Consider the following 23,421-nt stretch of genomic DNA (forward strand, 5'->3'; position numbering starts at 1 on the left):
GAATTATTTAGACAACAACCCTACAAAACATTCCAGATAACAAAAGTGACTAAAGAGGCTGTATAAAAGAGAAGCCCTTATACATGTGAGCAACAGAAACATTTAACTGATTTGCATATTCACACCTTTTTTAGTCATAACCAGAAATGCAAACTTGATTAACAACTGATGTCCTGTATTAAGCTCTAATTTGAAGTGAGCTTGCATGTTCCTGTAAAACATTCCTCCTGCTATTATTTCTGTAGATAATCATGAGATTAAGTGAATATAACTGGAAAATAATTTAATCCATAATATGTGCAATTTGCGTATCCTTCTCATAGTCTTTAAGATGCAGTTATGCAAAAATGCTCTTTTATTAGATATTTCTTTAACATTTGCTTCACTAGCTTTTGATTTCAAAGGTAGAGAAATGTGAGATTATCCCAGATCCAAAGTCTTATGCGCATTTCATATCCAAAATGGAAGCAGATTGACTAAGCATGTGAGATCATTTCAGTACCAACACAGATTCGTTAAATTTTTCCCTCCGTTGGTGTATATTTGACCACTAGTTCTGCTTTTTATTTTATTTCCCATTATATGACCAACGCAAAGTAGGTTTAGCCTCACTCAAAAGTTCATTCTGTAATTCTAAAGTGTCCACAGTACAACTATGTCTTTGAGAAATAGCCACCTGTGAGCACTGAGCGCAAACAACAAAAAAAATAAATAAAACTATTGAAATTCAAAGATTCTGTACGTATATGCTAAGATCTTTCATTTGAAGCATGTAGTGTGAGGACTCCCTCTTGTGGTTGCTGATAAATTAAGACAAATCTACAGATCTACAAGTGCGCTCACTCGTGGATTTCTCTCAGTTCATTCTGCGGCACAACCGGGTTTCAGATAAGCTGGATATTTAAAGTGTTCTGAAAGCAGCTAAAACATCCAAAAACCTGGAAGTCTTGTCAAAGTGTGCTATGTTATCCATCTAGATGCCCACAGTTCTATTAATAAAGAGCCAGTGGTGTAAAACTCGAATCCCAGAGTAGATTCATGATATAAGGTAGAAAAAAAGAACAAGGTTAAATCACTCACTCGCATCCCCAAAAATGTAGAGCAACATGCATTCTGACACTTCAAAATGACAAAAGAGACAGAGAGAAAGACAGGGTAGTCAAACAGTTTCATACGAAAGCGCGAGTATAACAACTGTGATTTTGTTGAAGCAGGTGGCCATGACCATCTTTGGATTGTGTGCTGCTGGTACAGTGTGATGGCTGGTAGCATTGAGTGTGTGCGAAATGCGAATATGCATTGGCGTGTGTTTGTGTTCTCAATTCATTTGTGAACACAGAGGATAGGGGTTTTGTGTGTAAAGACAAAATTCAAGAGGCTCGCCTTTCACAGCCCTGAGCTGGTAAAGACCCTGTGTGTAGGGGTCTGACATAAACACCAAAAGGGGATTAATACCCCTCCTGGAAAGTAGAAAGAGTTCAAATGCACTAGGTTGGTAATTTAAGTCCGGTTTAGTCCATGTGTGACTTGCTCCTTCAGATGCAGGCTAGTAGGACCAGATCACATTATGCAGCACTTGCTTTTGTGGTTGTGTGGGTCTTTGAAACGCAGTCTTTGTTTGGGCCGGTACTTCTCCAAGTACGTAAGCTGCTTGCTGTTGATGGCGCCCCGGCGCTTTCTATGTGGAAAAAAAACAACAACAACAAATACCCATCAGTTATGTTAATGTCAGATCAGTGATTTTAAATGATAATAATAATTATTATTACTACTACTACAACTATATGAACATACACTAAGATATTGATGTTAAACAGGTGTTGAACGGTGAGTACAGTTCATAGCAGGTCGAAATAAATTTATATATATATATATATATATATATATATATATACATAAAATTATATATATATCATTTTTTATTATAAAATGATAAATTTAAATTTTATTTAAAATGTTATCTTAATGTAAACACACACACAATTTAATTTATGTTAAATTAAACTATTAGGAGCTATATATCATAAAATTATATATACCAGCAATATAATTATATATATACACACACACACACACATCAGTGCACATTGTATGCATAATTTCTGGACTGTATGATGTGCAATAATTAGTTTGTGCTGTATAATTATCTGTAATGCATTAATACTGCACAATAAATGTCATGTATCAGCGCTGTATATTTTACAGTATTGTGATTGTACTGTACACAGTGTATCACTCAATGTATTGATTGGGTATTGTTTAATGTTGCTACAGTCAGTGTGTTGGTGATGTTTTGTTAGCTGTAATGTATACTCACTGTCTGATGAACTGAATGGCATCCTCATATTTCATCCCGCTCTCTATAAGTGCCAAAGCCACCAGCACCGGAGCCCTGCAACATAAACACACACAGATAGTGTTTAATTCCAGGAAACAGCATCACCTCAAACAGCTTATGTGTGTGCGAACATTTAACCCTTCTCAGCAAGGATACCACCTAATTGATGTGAGAACAGGTTTGCAGTTATAGTATGTTCAATTTATGTGAGTGGCAAGATTCATTTTTCTACTACTTACCTTACCTTATCTGTTCATCACACAAAGCTATTGTATGGTTGACTGCTCTTTTAGACAAAATGAAAATAAATGGTTATTTGGGCTGTGGAAACCAATGCATTCTTCAACTTTTATCCAGGTTTGGAACATAAGGTTGAGTATGAAGCAAGAATTTTCTGTTCACTTTAATGACATTTATTTGGATGTTTATGAATTTCAAGCAGCCTTCTAATCCTCTATAGAGTCTTATAAATCTTTTATTTTTGAGAGAGACAGAGAGAAATCCCAGTTTTACTAAAACACAATAATAATTATTATTATTATTATTATTATTTATTTATTTATTTTTTAAAGTGTGTTCCATCCCTGTCAGCGACTTTGTCTATTTTTACCGTTTGGTACAGCTTTCAAGTCTCCACTGAGTGTGCCCCCTTCCAATGTGCAACAAAATAAACTCAGCCTACTAAAGCAAACATTGGCTCCCTGTCAAAAACTGCTGAGGGCTCCCATAGGAGCTGCAACCTACGTCAGAGAGGCTGGTGCTTAACTTGTCGGCAGAAGTGGTCAGGGGTCAAAGTGGGAGGAGGGCAGGCAGGGTAAACCGGACTGTCATTAGCCTACCACTCCCGCAGAAACCGCTGCATTTGACCGTCTAGCTCGACATCTTGTGCACCGCAACTTAATTAAAGTCTGTGTGTTTTGACAGCTGACAAGATAAGAGGGCAACACCGACACTACACCAGGGTTCTATACTGAAAAGAGATACGGAGGAGCAATTAAAAGAGCTGCTTATCATCAGCTTCCCGTTTCGTCTTCGGACGTCAACCTTTGTGCCTCCAATAATAAACATGAATTAATATTGTGAGGATGGTTGGTTTTGGCACACATCGGTCAGGCAGAAAGAATGGGTTTGACCTGGAGGGGACACGGGCCAAGAATGAGAGGCCTGTCGCAGAGGGGTATTTGGGGTAAAGCAAAAAAAAAAAAAAAATTGAGAAACCAAATGTAAACAGACCTCAAACACAACACTAACTCAAGCCAGCTTAAAGCTCTGCCAGAGATATTACACAGTACACACAATCCATGATTGCATTCTGAAGGAAATAGAGCAACAGATCCTGGGAACTGGGGTTGATAAGTTTGAGAATTTTTTTAAGAGAGAGAAACGAGCCACATAAAGCCTGACCCATCAAATTCAGATGAGCATTTGCACGTCTACAAGTTCTGAACAGCCACAACTGCAGGCTGGGAAATTACAAGGACTATGGAATCAATGTTTCCAATTGAACCAATATTATTATACTATTATGTATATACTATTATAGTATTTAAAATTATTTTCAATTAGCTTTTATGTTTTCAATTGGATTTTAAGTTTTAGCAAAGTTTTTGCGCTTGTCACTTTATTAGTTTTATTTCTAGTTAGCTTCATTTCAATTGATTTTTTTTTCATTTCAGTTAATAGTAAGAACATTGATTTGAACAGCCTAAATTCCAAAATTGTTCACAAAATTCTAGCATTTTGAAAGTTCCGGCAATTTCCAATTAGAATAATCATTTACATTTACCAAGGTGAGTGTAACCGATACAACTGGGCAATATTTAGCCGCTAAGCAGGAGTGAGTTGTTCTGAGATCATTCCTCACTGAGCAAATATTAGAGCAAAAAAATATTTTAAAAAAGCACACTGATTCAGTGTGTTCGCAGCACTGGTTTGATTAAGTTCAATTTGTTCCATTTTTAACATACCACATGGGTGGCTATAGCCTTGGACTTAGCAGCACGTCTGTGATAACAGGATGAAGTGATGTGATGCTGTTCTCCTTCACTCACCGGCCCAGTCCGGCCACACAGTGCACAGCCACACAGCAGCCTGGATCCTCACAGAACTTATTCTTCAACAGACTAAGCCAGTCATCCACGATCTTAGTAGGAGGAGGTGCACCGTCATCGAATGGCCAATCCTGAGGGAGAGAAACAGAAGGATGAGTTCATATCTATTATAACTATGGATAACTCTACATAATGGATGACTATATACATGGATAACTATACATCTGTTTCCCCTTGAAAGGGAAAGACAGAGAGACAAAATAGCAGATACGAATGAAATAAACGATTCGGTCACCACCACCAGCAGGTGGTGCTCTATAATACTTCAGAGTGCATCTCAGATTCACAGCAGCTTGTGAATCCCTTTGATGATTCCTGTGTGATTTTTACAAGTTCTGCAACGGCAAACATGGCACGTTCACTCGTCCTGTCAACTCCAGCACTTCAATCAGATCCGTCACTAACAGCTCGATTTATCACCATGTGCAAGAGCTGAATCATCAGAAATATTATGTAAGAGAGATACAGGGAATTGTCACTAAGAAGACATTGCATTCAATAAGCCGTTTTATCAAAGTGTTTACATACGGTATTTAAAGGGATGGTTCGCACAAAAGTGTTGCAAAAAATACATCTTAAAATGGTCTCCTTTATGCTCAGCAGAAGAAAAAAAAAAGTCAAACAGTTTAAATTTGTCCATTTCTTATGTTCTTTACAATTTTATGATTCGACCGATGGTTTGATGCTCTGTCACATGCTCTCTATGCTTCAGAGAAACATTCTGAGTTTTGATAATTGCATTAACAGATCAGAACAAACACATTCAGTCCAGGCACAATCTGACTCACATGAAGATGTTAATGACTTGTTTCTTTCTTTCATGGAAGACTGAACATGAATGATGTATTAAATAAAAACACAAATAAGCTGGGTCAAAATACACTGAAAAACAGAGCATGGTGTTCTGAATTGCTGCTTTCTCAGAAAAGGGGACATTTACAGGGAGCGGGTTGAGACCATTTTCTACAAGGACCGTCTATGAGAATCTCCTGGTTTAAAAATAACATTTAATCCACTAAGAGGTTAATAGGCCCCTCCTTGTCTGGTATGTCAACAGTAGGCTATTAATTCCCTGGAGTCCATTCCAAGATGGAAGTGCTCTGTACTCTTGCCAGGGCACACCGACTCCAGAACCAGAAGTGTGGGGCTTAATAGTGGAAAATGCCCTGCCATTTTCCTTGAATCAGATGCCTGCTATTCCTCCAGCAACTCGAGCCTCTGCTTACAAGAGAGCAGGAGAGGTCTGAGGCACCTGTTTGCTGTCAACCATCACTTCAGTTTCATTACTTCCTTTAAAGGGGTCTTGATTTTAAAACTTGAAGGGATAGTTCACAATGAAATTCATTTTTGGTATGTTTTAGCTTACCTCAAGGGCATCCAAGATGTAGGTGTCTTTGTTTCCGCAGTAGTTTCAATTTTGATAGACCTGCATTATTTGACTGACAGACAAGAACGGTTTGACCTAAAAATACCAAAATTGAAACTACTGCGGAAACAAAGACACCTACATCTTGGATGCCCTTGAGGGAAGCTAAAACATAGCAAAAAATAATTTAAAAGGGAACTATCCCTTTAAACTTTGGAGAATTAGATACGGACAATGGAGACAAATGTCAAAAGATCTGTTTTCTCATAACAAATAAACTTAAACATGTACATGGTTCATGATCTTTTATGAATTATAAAACAGTTTAGATGGTTGTTTCAGTATGATTTTTACTTTATGATTTATCATGCATTTAGACTTTTTGTACTTCTGTGAGAAAAATGGGATCATCAAGTTTAAAGAACATTTCCGATCCAACGGTGTAAAAGTGTGGAGGATGACTGTTTAAAACCATCTGGATTTGATTGAAATGTAGAGGAAATCCCATTCTGAACCCCTGCAAAGCCATTGCCTCATCACCTCTTATGAAGAGCAGAAGTGTGTGGTGTGTGTGTGTGTGTGTGTGTGTGTGTGTGTGTTTGGGGCAGAAACAGCCCACAAATTAAAAAAGAGAGAACAAAGAGCAAAGGAGTCAAGTTAAAGGAACGATTATCAGGTTGACAGGTTGAGAAGTGCAAATACTATGCCATTCAAATTATCGTTTGACATATGAAATTCTATATCAATATTGAGAGTTTGAGCAGGATGTTTGGCTAAACAATGGAAGACACTTTTCAATTCCATTTTGCGCCAATGCAAATGGTGCAGCAATTACACATTTCACCTTTAAAGGTAAAGTATATTTTTTTCTAAATTAAACCGTTCTTCTACACCAGCTGAAAAATGCAATGACAACTATACCACATTCAAAGACAAAATAAAGTTTCCAAAGTTAGGGGTTGCTAATTTTGGGGGGATTTATTAATGTCTTTGAAAGAAGTCTCACCAAAGCTGCATTTATTTGATAAAAAATAAAATGAAAATATATTGTGAAATATTATTCAATTTTAATTTAAAATAACAGTTTTCTATTTGAATATACTGTAAAATAAAAATGTTTCAAATTTCAGCAGCCATTAATCTCTTCTGTGACATGATCCTTCATATCAGAAATCATGCTTCTGATATGGTGTGTCAAGAAACATTTCTTTGTATTAACAGTGTTAATTAAGTTTTGGTGGAAACTGTGGCCACTTTTAAACATTTAATATAACAGCATTTATTTGCAATTGAAATCTTTAGTTAGATTATAAAGGTCTTTACTGCACTTTTGCTAAAAAATTAAAGCATCCTTCCTGAATAAAAGTATTTTCTTTTAATCTTGTTTACCTCAAACTTTTGAGCAGTAGTTTAAATGTTTTCTCTAAATCTGAAAATAGCTTTACCAAACAGTCTAAAAGACTGTAAAATATATATTTTTTAAAAAAAATTGAGTTACAGTTTTTTCTTCTTTACATGACAGCATAAGTAAGCCATTTGTAAGTTTATTTCCTAGAAAAAAGTATAAACACTGTGGCTCTAGGGTACAATCAAAACATTGCTCTGTTTGTTTAAGTATCCTGACCAGCATGACAACAGCAACACTGGCTCAACCAATGGCATTATTTTGGGGCAGGGCTATCAGTTTTGTTCCAACCAATATCAGGCAGGGGAGTATTCTGCAAAACCCATTTGAAAATAGTCATAATTTTTGAAATTCCGTTTTGTGACTCTAGTGATACAGAAAGTACACATTTCAGCTTTAAGTAACCATGTACACTTTTCAAGTTGATCCTGAGTCTAAAACAAAAGCACTAAATCCTGATGAACGCATTCGTGTTTTTAACAAGCTCCATGCTCTTTTGAAGGAGAGCCATGGACTGAAGCTTTACATCATGTAAACACACAGCAGCAATGTTTCAAACAGGCTCTGTGTTTAAGAGTGTTTCTCTCTTGCGGAAACTGACTTTTCTCTTGATGGCACCATGGAGGAAGTTGATTTACATAACTGTGTTTCTGCTATGCTTCTCATGCATGTTACAGTTTCTAAAAGTAAAGCCTGGGATGCACCAGAATGCTGGATAAATTCACTATGACCTCAGGTCAATCTAGGAGCCTTAGACAGCTACATTTCTAGAATTCTTCTAGAAACCAAAGTTAAATATGTAGCATCATGTATACATCTTATCATTTAATAGTAAAAGGGCACAAGGGTGTATGAGTCTTAATAAAAAGCTCAGATGGAGATAGATCAAGCTCCCCTGTGGCTGCCATGGAAACGGGGAAATGTTGACGAGCCAAACTGAAAACACATGTGGATATTGGATTCAAGTAGTTTAAAAAAAAAAAAAAGGTGAAGGCAGAGAAAGATATGATGTTTGGCAGAACGTTATAGGATTGTATCCTCAAATGTAGAGCTCCCTTCAGAGCACCAGACAAAAAAGAAACCTCCTCTCACTCCACTTGACATCATATCACATGACTGGGCAGCCAATTCATACAGCATGTGTGTTCCAGAAATATAGAAGTGCTGCAGGGCTGTGTAGATGTGGTTTCTGCTGACCAGAACAAACCTCATCCTACATATGAATTCAGACAGTCTGTACTTGATGTCAGAGGAAGCCAAAAACCTGCATTAGACTACCACTAATTACAGTAGCATCGCTGCAGTAAAGCAGACGTGTTAATTAAAGTACAGATGGCGTGGAGTGACACACTCATGATCAGGAAACTGTCCAGGATTATTATATTCAGGTGACAGTGCACACACACACACACACACACACACTCACAGTACAGAAGGCGCAAGATGAAAATGCATCTAAAAACAAAAGGCAGAAAAGCCAAGAAAATGTTCAGTGCTAGTATTACACTGAGTCAATTACAAAGTCAATATATAGTTTCTAACTAACACAATACATTCATTTTAACTAGACTGATAGATTCTTATGACACATTAATTTCGGATATTGATAAAAAAAAATGATAATACATTTTAAGTCACTTAGGACAAAGTGGAATGTTTCCAAAAGTTAATTTGGAACAAGATTTTGGCATTTATCTGTACATTAATCAACAACAGTGTAAAAAAGCATGCATGAATGAATATAAAAAATTATTGGCGATTATCAGTCTATCAATCTAGTTTTAATATTACTCAAAACCTAAGTCTAAGTTTTCAAAAAATAAAAATGAAATTACTGCATAGGAGGCCGCAAAGAAACATTTACTTTGAAAAAAAAAAAACTTCACAGTAGACACTTATTTGTAGTATGACAAAGAAATATATCTCACCATGACAGTAATTCCGTCCTTTTCCAGTGGCGTCTTATCATAGGTGATTTCACACACACGCACTACTGTTGTTGCCCCATACTTCTTCAAATCCTGAGGAAACAAGCTTTTGAGTTTTCGACTCAACAGAGTACATTTAGGATTTTGAACAAATGTTTTTCATTTGTTCTTGCTTGCTGTCCATTTATCTGCAGCAATGAACGTCACACCACGGTAACTAGTGAAAAATGTTTATGGTCTTTCATATCTTCAAAATAATCTGTTGCATATGTTTGAATGGTCTCTCACCTCAATGAAGCTGCTTAACGTTGCATTGGTTGGGTTGTGCGTGATAAGGAAGCGCATGTTTTTGTAGCAGACCTCGACAGGAGCCGGACGGTTCATCTTGGTCATGCTGGTGTCCCTCCACTCTACAGTAAACACAGCACCCAGTCCGGGCCAGAATCCACAGAGCTACAGAAGATCACAGTGAAGGTGTCCGTGATTTGTAGGATCCCTCGTGATAAATCACTTCTAATCAGTATATACAATTTAAAGCTGCCTTTCTGGGAAGTTAGAGCCAACAAGAGTCTTCCTCTTCAAACAAATTGGCTTCTTCCTCTCGATACTCTGGCAACTAGACAGGTGGAAAAGTGTCCGGTAGTTAAATGCCAGGTGCCTCGATGCCGGTTAACCCATTTGGCGCACAACAAAGTGGTCAGTCAGAAAGACCAGCAAGAGAAGAGCAGAGAAGGCGTTACTCTGGACATTCAGGGACAGATTCCGGGCGTATTCACCCGTGATCATGCGTTGCGATGTTGGGCGTGGCAGTAATCACCGCTGCCCTGCCGGAACTCCATTAACAAACAAGAAGCTGGAGAAGAAAGCTGTTAAGAGAACAAGAAAGAAAGAAAAATTAACACATTTTAGACAATGAGCGGACGAACCATGCAACAACCGGACATGATCAAAAATTGCTATAAAGGTGCATCCATTTTTTATCAAGAGTTTGTATTGACAATGCAAGAGTACAGTGTATTATATATATTATATTTTGTATATTATATCTTAAGATTTTGTATTGACAATGGAAGAGCCAAGCACTCCAGCACAGCCCAAGGACTTTCAATGAATTTAAGGTGAAAATTCATCAACTCAAAGGTGCCAATTCATGTGTGAAAATGATTCTTCATGCTCCCTCATAACCACTGCTTCACAATTTGAGCCTGATGAATCTTGACAGTGTCATCCTGGAATATGGCCATGACATGTCTTCCTGCATGGTTGTTTAAGAAATGCAAAGCTACACACTCCATCAATTAGGGTTAAATGACTTTTGTGAACATAATATAATATAATATAATATAATATAATATAATATAATATAATATAATATAATATAATATAATATAATATAATATAGGCAACTCCAAAACAAGTTTCAAAGAATAAATGATAAAAAAAGTAAATTATGTAAATATAGAAGTTAAATAAAGCAACGGTCCAGGATATTTAAATGGACAAATAGGTTAAAATAACACAATTATGTAATATATCAGACGAAGCCATAGAAGTTCCTGAATCTGGCACATTTGAAGAAAGGTTTCAAAGAAAACGTAGAAACAACGGAAATGTAGAAACGAAACCAAAAAAAGAAATACATTTAAGGTAATGGATTTAGGATTTAAATGGACAAACAGTTAACTAAAACAAATATATACTTGTAAATCACAATTTATGATTATGTACATAATTTAATTAGAATCATTATCATTTATTCAAAATATCTCGGCACTATTCACTTTTTATAAAATGTTCAAAAAAAGCAACAAAAAAAATGTCGGAAGTCTTTTAACAATATTTATTTTAATAAAATCAAACATGTTTGGAACTGCATGAGGGTGAGTATGATGACAATTTTGGGTGAAAGATCTCATTAAAAATTAAACAGAGTGACAGAACACCAACTCAAAATTACACACAATAAACAGTTTGACAGCGGCACATACAGTGCTCACCATGCCAACTTCTCAAACAACGACAGAGAACATTTTAAAGACAGAACAACCATCTGAAATTCATATACACATGGAAAAAAAGGATCACAACCGAGTTCAAAAGAGAAGTAAAACACCAAGAAAGCTCAGTTACATTCTTTTCCCCCAATAACACGCGTGAGAAAATCATGCGGAACGGTTCTGTCTGATCTCCCCCATGACTCGTGAGAGTTGTTTCCCCCTTACCTCTGTGACAGGCTGCGTTCTGCTCGGGATTAAGCCCAGGGCTCTGGTGGGAACAGCGGAGAGTGAACAGTTGCAATCCGTGATAACCGTCTCTGTTCTAAACCAGTCGAGGCTGCCTTGGCTTGCCATATGACAGTGACAGCACACTCTGCTAATGTCATAAACAAACGCACTCGTAATGCTCTTAGGGGGAGCAGTGAACAGGTCCACCCCCCACCTCTTTCTTTCCATCACAATATTAAAAATAGCATGGCCAATGAACCTAATAGGTAGAACCACGTACACACGCTTTGTTTATGTTTTGCCATAGGCTTTGAGGTATTATACACATTTTGTTCCCTGCAGCAACAACTTGAGGTAACTTGATTGTAAGCTGTTTAAAACTCACATAATTCCATGTTCGGCCCAGTTAATTTAATAATATTTTCACAACATGACTGAGGAAAGAATATATAAAATGGCAGCCTGTAAAGAATAATGAATAATTTGAATAATTCACCCGAAAATTCAAATATCATAATCTACGCACCCTCATGTCATTTCAAAACCATTTAACTGACTTTATTTTGAGGACTATCAATACAAAATCAATACAATGAAAGTCCATGGGGTCCAATGCATTCTTCAAAATAAACTTTTGTGTTCCACAGAAGTCAATGTTATGAGGGTGAGTAAATTACAGAATTATCATTCTTAGGTGAACTGTCCCCGTAAATATAAGGTCTCTATATAGGTTAGGCTATATTTTGATAGGAGAAACAAATGGTGGAATTCATACAGTTGAAAGAAACGGGTCGTACAGAAACAGGTCCTACACAGATTTGCTCAAAAGTGGAGAGGAAACCACAAAATTAGACAGCCACTTATTTCTTCATGAGGTTATATCATTTTGATGCCTAAACCACGTAAATCACATCACATAGGACTTAACAGATAAGAAAACAGAGTAACAGACAGACTGCCACCCCTATAGTTACCCTGCTACTCTTGTTGAGGGCTTAGCACATCTTGAGCCAAATCCTTTTACATAAAGCTGGAAGGTTGGATAGATCTCTTTGCCCAGTAGTGCAGTGTGTTTTCAGGTGCTCTGTTGGCTCTGAGGGAAATATACATCACTCCAACCAAGAATGTTCACTAATCTTTACTGCTGGCAGTGGCACGCTTTATTTTTGTTCCTTTTTAGTTTTCAAGATGCCATCGGTATTTATGCGTCTAGCCAAAGAGATGTTTAGAAGACAAAACATGGGTAGAGAAAAAGGGAAACAAACTAAATAAACGGAGAAATTCCAATAGGGTCCCCACAACATGTGTTTGGGGGAAAAAATAAATTCACATATGAATCATGATGCTAATACTCTGCCAATTTGCATCAATTCACACATTTCAACAATCGATATTCTAAAGTACATTTCTTAAACTTTGCGTCAATCCTTGAAAAAGCAGATAATCCCTTTTTTGTATCTTTATTATGAATTTGGCTTATTTATATTTAATTCATATATTTCATTTCAACATTTGATTATTTAATTTCTACATTATTTCTTAATACATGTTAAATAAAACTAGGCTACTTAGAAAAACTTGGTTGATTTAATTTGTATTTTTTTTTTTGTATTTGTCATATAGTTTATTTATTTAAATGTCATTTACCAGTTTTATATTAGCAAAAGTTTTAATCGAATCTTGAGGTACCAAAAGTTTCCAAGCCCTATGTAATAAATACAAACTGAACCTTATAGCTTCTGAATTAACCAGACTTGGTGATCAACAAGGCTTGTTTGTAAACAGGTTTACACAATAGGCACCCAGCAAAGTCTTCTTTCCCAGAAGTCCTGGCTTGACTTCAAAAAGGCCAATTAATTGAAGGATTAAATGAAAATGACATCATCAAGGGCACATGTTCCAAGTAATCAAACAACAAACACAATGCATGACTCATCTGGGCCAGAACTCTCGTCAAGGCAGAAAGCGCAGACTAGAATCAGGGTGAAAAAACTAATACAGAAATCTATTTAAGCAATAATAAGGCACTATGAACATGCTGTAATGAATATGGTCAAAGCTAAGGAAGCACATTTAACATTCTAACAATTTAAAAAATAATTCATTTGGAAATTTAACATTTTGGAATAATTAAAAAATAAATTCATCCTGGAATTAATCCATTTTAATAATTGAAAAAAAAAAATCCTGAATTAAATATTAGAATATATTAATATTATAATTATGAAAATCAAATTAATTTTTTTTTATTAAAAAACGCAGATGAACACAATGTTTGAGGAGACTGAGGTTGTCAGTCACCGTGCCGGTGTGGATACTGTCATTCAGAATCACAGATTATTCTTTTTGGAAGTATGACCAACATAAGAATTTTCACCGGAAAATGTCATCTGAACAAGTAAGAAAAATCGAAATTTCTGTTCTGGCACTTCTGACATTGCTCAAATCACAAGCTCAAATCACAGCTACAGTGAACAATCTAGAAATATAGCGCTCTAGAATTCTCCACCGATTGTTTACCCAGCAGGCTGTTCTTAACCTGAACTAAACCAAACACTAAGAGTCTCAGTCTCAGATAATCAGATTTCCTAGAAATATCAGGGTTCTAATTAACTTGAGTTTTTAGGAAACTTCTGGAACTTTAGCTGCTAAATGAGGTCAACATTTATTGAAGGTCAGATGTGATATGGAAAACTCGCCCTCCTCCCCACTCAGCTGTGCTCAAGTAACCCCTGTGAAAGGGCTCCCCTGGCATGCTCTGCTAATGCCAATGCCCAGCAAATGCCACACTGGCAGCATTTCTCGATTGCTGAGGTCATCATTAGTTTTGCCTAATGGAAATTTCAATAGGATCTTTTAAAGCTGTTTAAGATTGCATAATTCTTCAAAATAACTAGGCATTAACACTCCCACACTCATATATTTTTGGATTCCTTTAGGACAGAGATGGGGTTATAAACATTTGACAGGGCAACTACTCAAACAGTACAGGAGGTGTTAGTTGAATGAACAGGTTTGCAGGTGTTTTCCTATTGGCACTACTGAACCTGTATTTGACAGGTGAATGTGCGTTGAGGACTGGGCTGGCTTTGTTCTGCCTCGGTTCAGCACTTGACTGGAGAGGAATTGCAGGGCACTGAGGCTCTCGTGGCCACCTGTGTTCTAAATATACCTCTGCCAGCTGTCACCTATTAAATTTAGTCCCGATCCGAAACGAAGAGGGTCGGGAGTTAAAGATAACTGGGAACTTGTTTTGAAACATGAGCATCCTAGCTACCCGGAAACAGAAAGGTCTCGCATTTTACAACTGGATTAAATCATTAGCTGTGAGAAAATAATCATACACACATTCCAGAACCTTGAATGCCATACCCAGAATTTACTCAGACTATAATTAAAACAAAATTTGAAGAGGACAAATTTACTTACTTTCAGCCACATACTGATGGTTTTACACACTAAACATCTGGTGTAAATCTATGACATTCAAAAACAAAGTAAAGGGCAAATAACAAAATATGACTTTGCGATGCGATTTCAAACTTTTCAAACTTTTCCTCTTGTGTTTGGCAAACTGACAACCAGCGTCACATTCCTTCAAAGATGTCCTAGGGCTTTGTATAAGATGAGCAATCAAAGCTAACATGTGCCTCCAACATAGTGACTCAACTCAACTCAATATATAATTTTAATATTGACATTTGTCCGGTCAACTTTTTTGCCCTCAAAGCTACAAGGAAGTTAGCTTACACAGAACATTTAGGCAACATTTGCATTATTTATTTGCAGACACTTTTATTCAAAGCAGTACATCAAGATACACATTCAAAGTGTTCCCTCTAATTCAAACTCATGACCCTGGCAAGCATCATGGTCTGCCAATTGAGATATATGAACACCTAGCGAGAACCTAGTGTACTTATTTTAAATGCTGCAGGTTGTAAAAATAAGTGACATCTATTAGCTTTAACAACATGAAAAGATCACGGTGCACTGGGATAAGGTCACCATGACCAAAACAAACATGTGTGCTGTTTAGAGCAAGAAAAAAAAAAAAACGAGAGTTGAACTTGAACATATCATGCGTCTACGTTTTTACGCTGATATTGATGAGTCTTAAAAATGTGCATATATGATGTTGCTCTACATGTTAAGGAAACGGTTAAGGTGCAAAACAATACCACATGAATAGGGCTCAATACTTTGATTTTCAGCAGACATAATGCAAGCATATGGTATTAACGAAACAACATGGAGAGCTGGATGTATTAAACACATGGATGTACATGTACTCAATTCCAGCATTTTAAGACAAAGGTAAACATACTGACAAAATTAGAAATCACGTTCTAAGATATTCAATGAGTGCCATTCTAAACCAAGAGAAAACCAATTTATATTTTGACTAAGACTAAAACAGGTTCTTCTCTTTAAAATATGAAAATATCTGAGGAGGGGTGATTCCAATGTGATGGTTTGTAACTAAACTGGAGGAATTTTGGCCACAGAGATTTGCAATACTTCTCAACTTCACAAGGCAATGTCCAGAGAATCATCAATAACATCCGCTGGATTTCAGAGGACAACTTCCATTAACTTCATTAAAATGTTTTGTAGACTACAAAACATTTTAATGAAGTGCCTATGTATTGGTGTTTGTTCTCTATAGCACCATACGTGTGGTGTCACAAGAGATCTGGGTTTTTATCCTTATCCCTTCTGACCTGCAGGACCCAGTGTCCCTCATAACAGAAGAGAGTTATGAGCAGTGCCATAATCCCTATAAGAACACTGAGACCATCATCTCCTTTCCAGTCACATGACCCATTCAAACACAAATCAGATCATTCCAAGCATGTTCTAGAAAAGGTAATTTCTCCAGGAAAAGGCTGGATACGTTCTCCAGAATGTAGTAAATACATCAATTTTACAACGCTTTACAAGGGTCAGGCAAGAACGTTGCACACAGTGTTGCAATGCATCTCACCTTCCCTTAAGCTTTCCTTTCATTTCTTATGCGTGTGGGTTCATGGGATGGGGGGAGGAAAAACAGAGACAGATACAGCACGTACGTGCATGCTGGGAGGCTCCCTGGTCACCATCTATTGAAACTCGACTCTTTTCCAGATAGCAGACCACATTTAAGCAAAGTCTCCATGAAGATTCCTCCACGCCGGGTGTTCAACCCTGCAATTGAGATCAAATTTATATATAGGAGAACAAATGCTGTATTAAGGGTGTTGAAATTAATCTGTGCATCGCAATGCGTACGACAAAGACTTCTACAAGACAAGATTAATGACTGGAAGATTCAGTTAACACAGCACTGGCTTGACTAGGAAAGTGACTGTTTTGTCTACTATTAAAAGCAATACCCAAGTCAAACATCCAATCAAACAACACTCAAATTCATTTGGCACACCTGTCAATCACTGCATGTCTCTGGGAAATCACTGGATGTTCTCATGGACTCTAACAAGGATAATAGAAATATAACGAGCCCCTTTGGGTGTGCCCTTAAGAACACGTCCTACTTCTCCAGGCCCATCTCCTTCTGAGAGCAAGAGTCCAGTGACAGCCCCATCTGTCTACTGCCACTCATCCTGTACTGAAACATTTCACACAATCACTCTTACTCCAGACCTGCGTGAGAGACACCAGACCCACCAAAGATAGTCTCACATCTGCGGCCAACAGAGAAAGATCAAGATCGCACGCCACTAGTTGATATCCTAACAGTGCTTTCAGGACTTGCTGCATTTAAAATACCAGGATTCAGATTTGTGTTTATAAAGATAATGACGTTTAATATAAGATATAAAAATAACTGGTTAGTAAGAGTTATGCATTTAAGGCTCAGACTACACTGGTCATGCTGTATGTTTTTGATTCACTAAGAATAATGGTTTCAAATGAAAATTAAAAAAAAACGTGTTTACCTGTTGTTCATGAAAAAAAAAATCAAATCACATTTCCTCACACTCTAAAGACTCGCACACTAATTCACATGACAGGTCTACGTGCATCCATACACTCTGGATGGAGCAGTATAAACACTGGCTCTCTCAGGGGTCACCATGGTTCCAGGACAGTCATTTTTGGCCACAGCTGCTCATGCATAATCAGATACTTGTTTAGATTTCAGATTGATTCATATCTAAACAATCTGAATATGAGCACAAGATGACGTTAAAGTACTTTGTGTTCAATACAATCAACTGTCCAACATGCATGTTCCTGTGAAAACTGCAAGAGAAGTAAAAGTGTGGAGAGCATTCTCAGTACCCTGGGATATCTCTCATGATATTGCATCACCTCAAAATCCCCCCAACTCATGATAACTAGTTTATATACTGGAGCTCAGGGGCTTCCCTACTGCCCTGTGGACCACTGTTTGTTTTTTTATTCCCACATAAGAAAGATACAGTTGTAGCAGAACTCTATGGGATCCCCACAGGAAGCATTTCCCTTCATTGTGTCTCACACTGGCCACAAGGAATCCCCCGGGACTGCTCAGACACCAGCTTGTCCTCCATCTCTCTCTCTCTCTATCTCAAGTTTGTTCAACTCTCTCTTTTTGACCACCATGTCTCTATCACCCTGTGAAGCAGTCATTCCCCTTATTCCCTCAACTGCCCCAAACACATAAAGCGACACAGTCTCCAGATCTCCCACACATCACCTGAGGAACAGCAGGATAATTATGGCGAAATCTCATTACAAAAGCGACAGGGCATAGGCCTAACTAAGGCTAACTAATTCATATCTATACATTTAATGTCTCAAGAAGACATGTAGCCTACTCACAGTGGCAACTTAAGAAAAAGTAAAAATTGAGCATGGCATACATACACACAGGCAGCTAATATATGATGTCATTCAAAAATATAAATATACAAAAAAAGTGGGGCTTCTCTGCTTCTCAAAAGAAGCTTCTCTTCTTCTGCTTCCGCTCACGGCTTTTGAGGAGGAGTCACTCGCTCCCCACCGTCCCGCCTAGCGGCCAGGAAACGCGGCCTACTGTGGCTTACACTTATAGACCTGCTTTCGCACGCTATGGAAAAGCTTGCTATCGACTGGCCTGACGAGCCCCGCGAGTCACAGTCATCTAAACTCGACCACAGATTTCTTAGTGGCCCAAATTCTAGGCCAGACCAAAGAAAGCTGCCATTTTTCAGTGATCTGCATCACGAAATTCTCAGATCTTGGAAGAAGCCTTTCTCCTCTCGTCTGACTAATGCGGCAGCCCCTGACTTCACCAACCTCGTGGGTTCTGTGGAGCAGGGTTATTCCACCATTCCAGCGGTCGAGGACACATTAGCTAATCACCTAGCTCTGCCGTCTTGGAAGTTGTGTCCCATCCTTCCTTCTAAAGCGTGTAGGACTTCTTCCTCCCTTGTAGGGAATTCCTACATGGTAGTTGGTCAGGCAGGCATGGCCTTACACTCTATGGCCATTCTTCAGGCCTACCAGGTGGACGTCCTGAAGGAAATGGAATGACTCCTAAAGCTGTCAAAAAGCTTTGTAAAGCCACCAATCTGGAGTCACCAAGCACCGCATGCGCTGTAGGCCGTTCTGTGGCGAGTGTGGTTGCCGCAGAAGTTCTATGTGGACCGCTCGGGCAGTTAGCTATGGCAGCGCTTTACCTTGGCGAGTTTGGTATTTTGTTCCCACTGCGTCCTAAAGCTATGCAGTGTTGAGTGAACCGATGAAAGAGAACATCTCTGGTTATTTGCGTAACCTATGTTCTCTGAATAGGGAATGAGACGCTGCATTCGCTGCCTAGCGCTGCAGACAAGTTTTCTTTTTTGGCAGAGAAATCTGAGGAGACACGTTCCCTATTCAGAGAACATATGTTACGCAAGTAACCAGAGATGATTTCAATGTAGTCAGAATGCATCCTTGACCCCCTCTGAATGTGGTTTCAGTGAATTGAACACACTCTGATCATAAAGAATGCTCTAACACCAGCATTTAAGGTGGTCAAGTCCAATCCAATTGTTATCCGATCACTGAAAACGCCTTGTTCACACTACAGTAAAAGGTTCCTGATAAAGTAATGTGCTCAATGTGTGAATCTCTATATGTATACACACTACTAGCTATGTCTGTATTGTGCTTTCTAAACCCAAAGAGACCTCAAATGCCAGTTTAAGAGAACGGGGACAACTGTTCCATTGGGAATCGAAGGAGAACTCTTTATTTGGCAACAGTGCACTTCTGAAACCTTCACTACTTTCTCCCCTTTTTCGCCTCTTTATGTGGTTGTCAGACAGCCAGAAACTATCAAGCTCCGGTAAAGTCAGATGAAGCCACTCTGATTGACAGGCAGAATTGCAGTGGTGGAGTCCTGCGGCTTATTTCTTCTATGAAACTACTAGAATTTTGCAGCAGTGAGTAACAGGTTTCTAAGACTCTGGTCTCGCACGACTTTGTTCTCAGGGAGGAATTCCCAGCAGCAGGCTTCAGTAAATGCATGCTGGGTAAATGTCACATACCCTTGGGGGCCGACTTTACTCGAATGAAGGAGCTTGCTTTGATTAGACCCACTGTGTTTCAGGTTGAATAACAGAAGTAACCCTCTAATAAAAAAACACAAACTATAGCATCTGTGTTGAAATGGAAAACAGACAGGGAGGCAGAGGTGGTGCTAAAATAATGGGAAACATAAATAGAGGGAAAAAAGTTAAATCAAAGAAAACATTAACACCCCCACCCCTTTATAATCTCAACATTTCTTACAAAGATTCCAACTTCACTCACTTTTTCCAAATAAAAGGGGAGTAACTCACTTGCCGTGGAGGAAGCCACCACTTGCCCCATGGTGGTAGCTTACGTCAGCGGTTAAACTTCAGTGTACAGAGCCAAGTAAAAACTCTTCCAACATTCCATTATAACAGGGTGGGTATGGTGACCTGCTGCTTGGAGTGCACGGCAGGTAGGAGGAAACCCATCCCAGGCTAAACTCTTCCTGCCTGACTGATTAGAGGTGGGCTTACCCTTCTTGCTTGCACCTATAGGGCATTTCCACTGCAGCAGAGGTTGTGTTGGGGGGCACAATGATTGCTTGCATAGATGAACAACAGGTAGAGATAATGGTAGCAAATCAAATGAACACTGTAGTAATAGCAAGCCCACTTGCAAGTTCAAAGGATCATACTGTAAAGTTATTTAAAACTAAATCTAAACTCAAAGAAGAACAGCATTTATATCACCTGCAGCTAAATACCAGACACACGAGTTGACCTTTTCTGCGAATCTCTCACTTCACTAAATGGCAGGAATGTCTATATCTGGACTAAGCTATCTCGTCCACACACAAGTACAGAGATTGTGTTCCCAAGCCAGTTTTAATGTTTGAAGCATTTTGCTTGTGTAAGTATTATTTTTCCACATTTGTAAGTTGATTAAAAGGCTGTTAAATCAACAAGATATCAGGTTAACATGATACAAGGGGAAACATATCTTTCCCCCTAATTGGGAACTACAGCTTATCGCCATTTTTTCACCCAAAAATGACATTGTAATCATTTACTTAACCTCACGCCACTCCAAATCTGACATTCTTTCTTGTGTGGAACATCTAGACATCTCCATGTTTTTATCCATGCAATGGAAATCAGTGGTCTCCCAAACTGTTTTTCAAAAATATCTCCTTGTGTGTTCCGAAAAATGAACTAAATAAGGGAGAGAAATCCTGCATGTTCAAAGATTAATAAAATAGCCCTGAATGTTATTTAAAATAAGATTTAGATGGAGTTTGGGATGTCACACCACAGGGATATTTCACCACAGCTACATGTAAACAGATTTAAAAAAAAAAAAATCTTTTCCACGCTGAAAGCCAGCTAATGCACTCAAATGTCTTGTTAAACATTTTTTACATGCTTGTAGTGTTTTAGAGTAACTTAAAGCAAAAGCACCCGAAATCATCCTTCTGTTCCAAAGCCAACAAAAAAATAATAGATATCTTGAACACTCGAGCTAATGGTTCACACAGATCACATCTCGGCAACGACAGCTCGCAATACACTTCTATCATGTGCTATGAAGAAATACTGAAACATTCACTTGTGATAACCTGTTAATGTTAAGAGCTCTTGAACATCTCTTCCTGAGAACACAAATCACACATATGCAGAACTGAACCATCAGGCTTTTAAAGTGAAATGAACATAACAGCTTATATGCAAATAATACGTGCATGCATGATCATTAGCGAAGGTTTACAGACTTCAGCGCCCGGGGACAGATACCATACCAGACAAAGAGACCACACACGCACAACCCGCGCTTGATCACAACTTGTTGCTTTTATTGTGCTACGGAATTAAAAACAGAATGAGCATTCCACTTTAGCAAAATAATATTCATGTACGTCCAAAATTAAAGGTTTTCTTTTACTTTATCCATCGTTATGCGATGGATGGATGCTGATAGGCGTCCAGCTGTGTCCCATTCCATAGCTACACAAAGCGAGTTGAATTTCTAACACCGAACAAAAACACGTGAATTAACTGCGAGCTCTTTAATTATGAATGTTAATATGAACAGACAAGATTAATATAACGGGTGCTGTGTGAAAGAAATACCTCCAGTCCGTTAGCAGCGCGCTAACGCTAACAGCCCCTCAACGCTTTTGTTCTGAAAACGCCGGTAGCAGACGACCACTTATCTTGACAAACGAACTTCCCACATTGCGTAGAAACAACATGCACAGCATAATATGTCGGCCATGGCAAATATGTGCGATGTATGAAATTGAATTGTAATTGACTATAACAGCCCCCAAACTATAAGAATATTCGCTCAGCGAGCGCTCTCCACCGTCAAAAATACAAGTCGCGCGGATTATAAGCGCATACCGGATTACACAAAGCTGTTAAACACATAGTTTTGTCATATTAAACGACTTTCTTGTCATTTTCATACAGCCTTTTCATACTCACAGATTTGTCAGGCTCGCTCCATGTGATTCAGTGTGTATCCGTGTGTGTGTGTGTGTGTGTGTGTGTGCGTGCGCACGCAAGCGCGGAGATTCCCCTGCTGCAACCATGGAGACGCAGCGTCACCCAGAGCAACCGAGAGGGAAGAAAATGTTGTGTAAAATGACATTAGAATAATTTCAGTATTTGTGCTAATACAAACATGATTAAAAAAACTGATCATGTGAAGACTATAGAGTTAGAAATTCATATTTCATATTTTTGTTTAGTTGCAATTATTATATGTAATATCTACCCATCTACCCACTACCCAAAAGAAAAAATGCTGCACAGCTTTTTTTATTTTTTATAATAAAAACATAAGTGCCTCGTGTATGTGATATGAATGAAGTGTACCATATAGAAGAAAGTCGAGGAGGTGTGACTGCTAATTCCATTAGACTATTGCTCTATAAGTCTCCAACTTATTTTCATTTGAGAGCTACTTTTTAAAAATAAAAGCTACTCATGTAATAGCCTACTTAAATCAAAAGCTACTCATGTAATAGCCTACTTAAATCTCCTAATGATTTAAGTAGGTAAGTAGGCTAATAATAATAATAATAATAATGTAAGTAGTAATAATTATTAACAACTATTAACAACTATCCAAACTGTGTCCTTCCCGCGCGCCTACATTTGAACGAATTAGATCGCGCAAAAGACGCGATATGTAAACGACCCCAGCTACCTCAAGCCACAAGCTGGTAGCTCGCGAGCGACTTGTTGAAGACCCCTGTGCTTGGCGGCGGCGCAGAGGATTTTTTTTTAAATAGCTACTCGTGCCGCCCCCCATGTGTCATGAAAAATGCCACCCCGAGCGACTGCCCGGTTCGCCTGTGCCAAAAACCACTATTGGCTCTTATCTAATTAAATACTGCTGATATTGCGCCATCTAGCGTAGCCTACAACATCATGGAAATGTGTCAGCAGGTCATGAAATGTGGGATTTATCTAATTTGTTGAACACATATTCATATTTATTGTAAAAATGCAACTCACTGTAACCATGTCATCGACATATATTTCTATATAATGAGATATATATCCTTTTTTTTAACTA

At 38.1% G+C, this 23,421-nt stretch overlaps 1 protein-coding gene across 3 annotated transcripts; it reads right to left on the minus strand.

Annotated features, from left to right (window-relative positions):
• Positions 1–1,151: 1,151 nt before the first annotated feature.
• Positions 1,152–22,449, minus strand: ptp4a3b (protein tyrosine phosphatase 4A3b). Of its 3 annotated transcripts, XM_089117786.1 has the most exons (7): positions 22,323–22,354; positions 16,361–16,560; positions 9,437–10,014; positions 9,149–9,241; positions 4,390–4,520; positions 2,318–2,392; positions 1,152–1,678 (listed from the first exon to the last, which is right to left on the minus strand). In XM_089117786.1, exons 3-7 carry the CDS (start codon positions 9,539–9,541, stop codon positions 1,561–1,563), a joined length of 522 nt encoding a protein of 173 aa, XP_088973912.1. In that variant the 5' UTR covers positions 9,542–10,014; positions 16,361–16,560; positions 22,323–22,354; the 3' UTR covers positions 1,152–1,560. The 3 variants fall into 3 exon arrangements, with proteins under 3 accessions (XP_088973912.1, XP_039536119.1, XP_039536118.1); XM_039680185.2 differs by lacking the exon at positions 16,361–16,560 and having other exon boundaries at positions 22,323–22,449; XM_039680184.2 differs by lacking the exons at positions 16,361–16,560; positions 22,323–22,354 and adding an exon at positions 11,371–11,498.
• Between the last annotated feature and the right edge of the window lie 972 nt (positions 22,450–23,421).

This window comes from Pimephales promelas, chromosome 12, assembly GCF_988280905.1.
Source record: "Pimephales promelas chromosome 12, fPimPro1.hap1.1, whole genome shotgun sequence".
Lineage (NCBI taxonomy): Eukaryota > Metazoa > Chordata > Actinopteri > Cypriniformes > Leuciscidae > Pimephales > Pimephales promelas.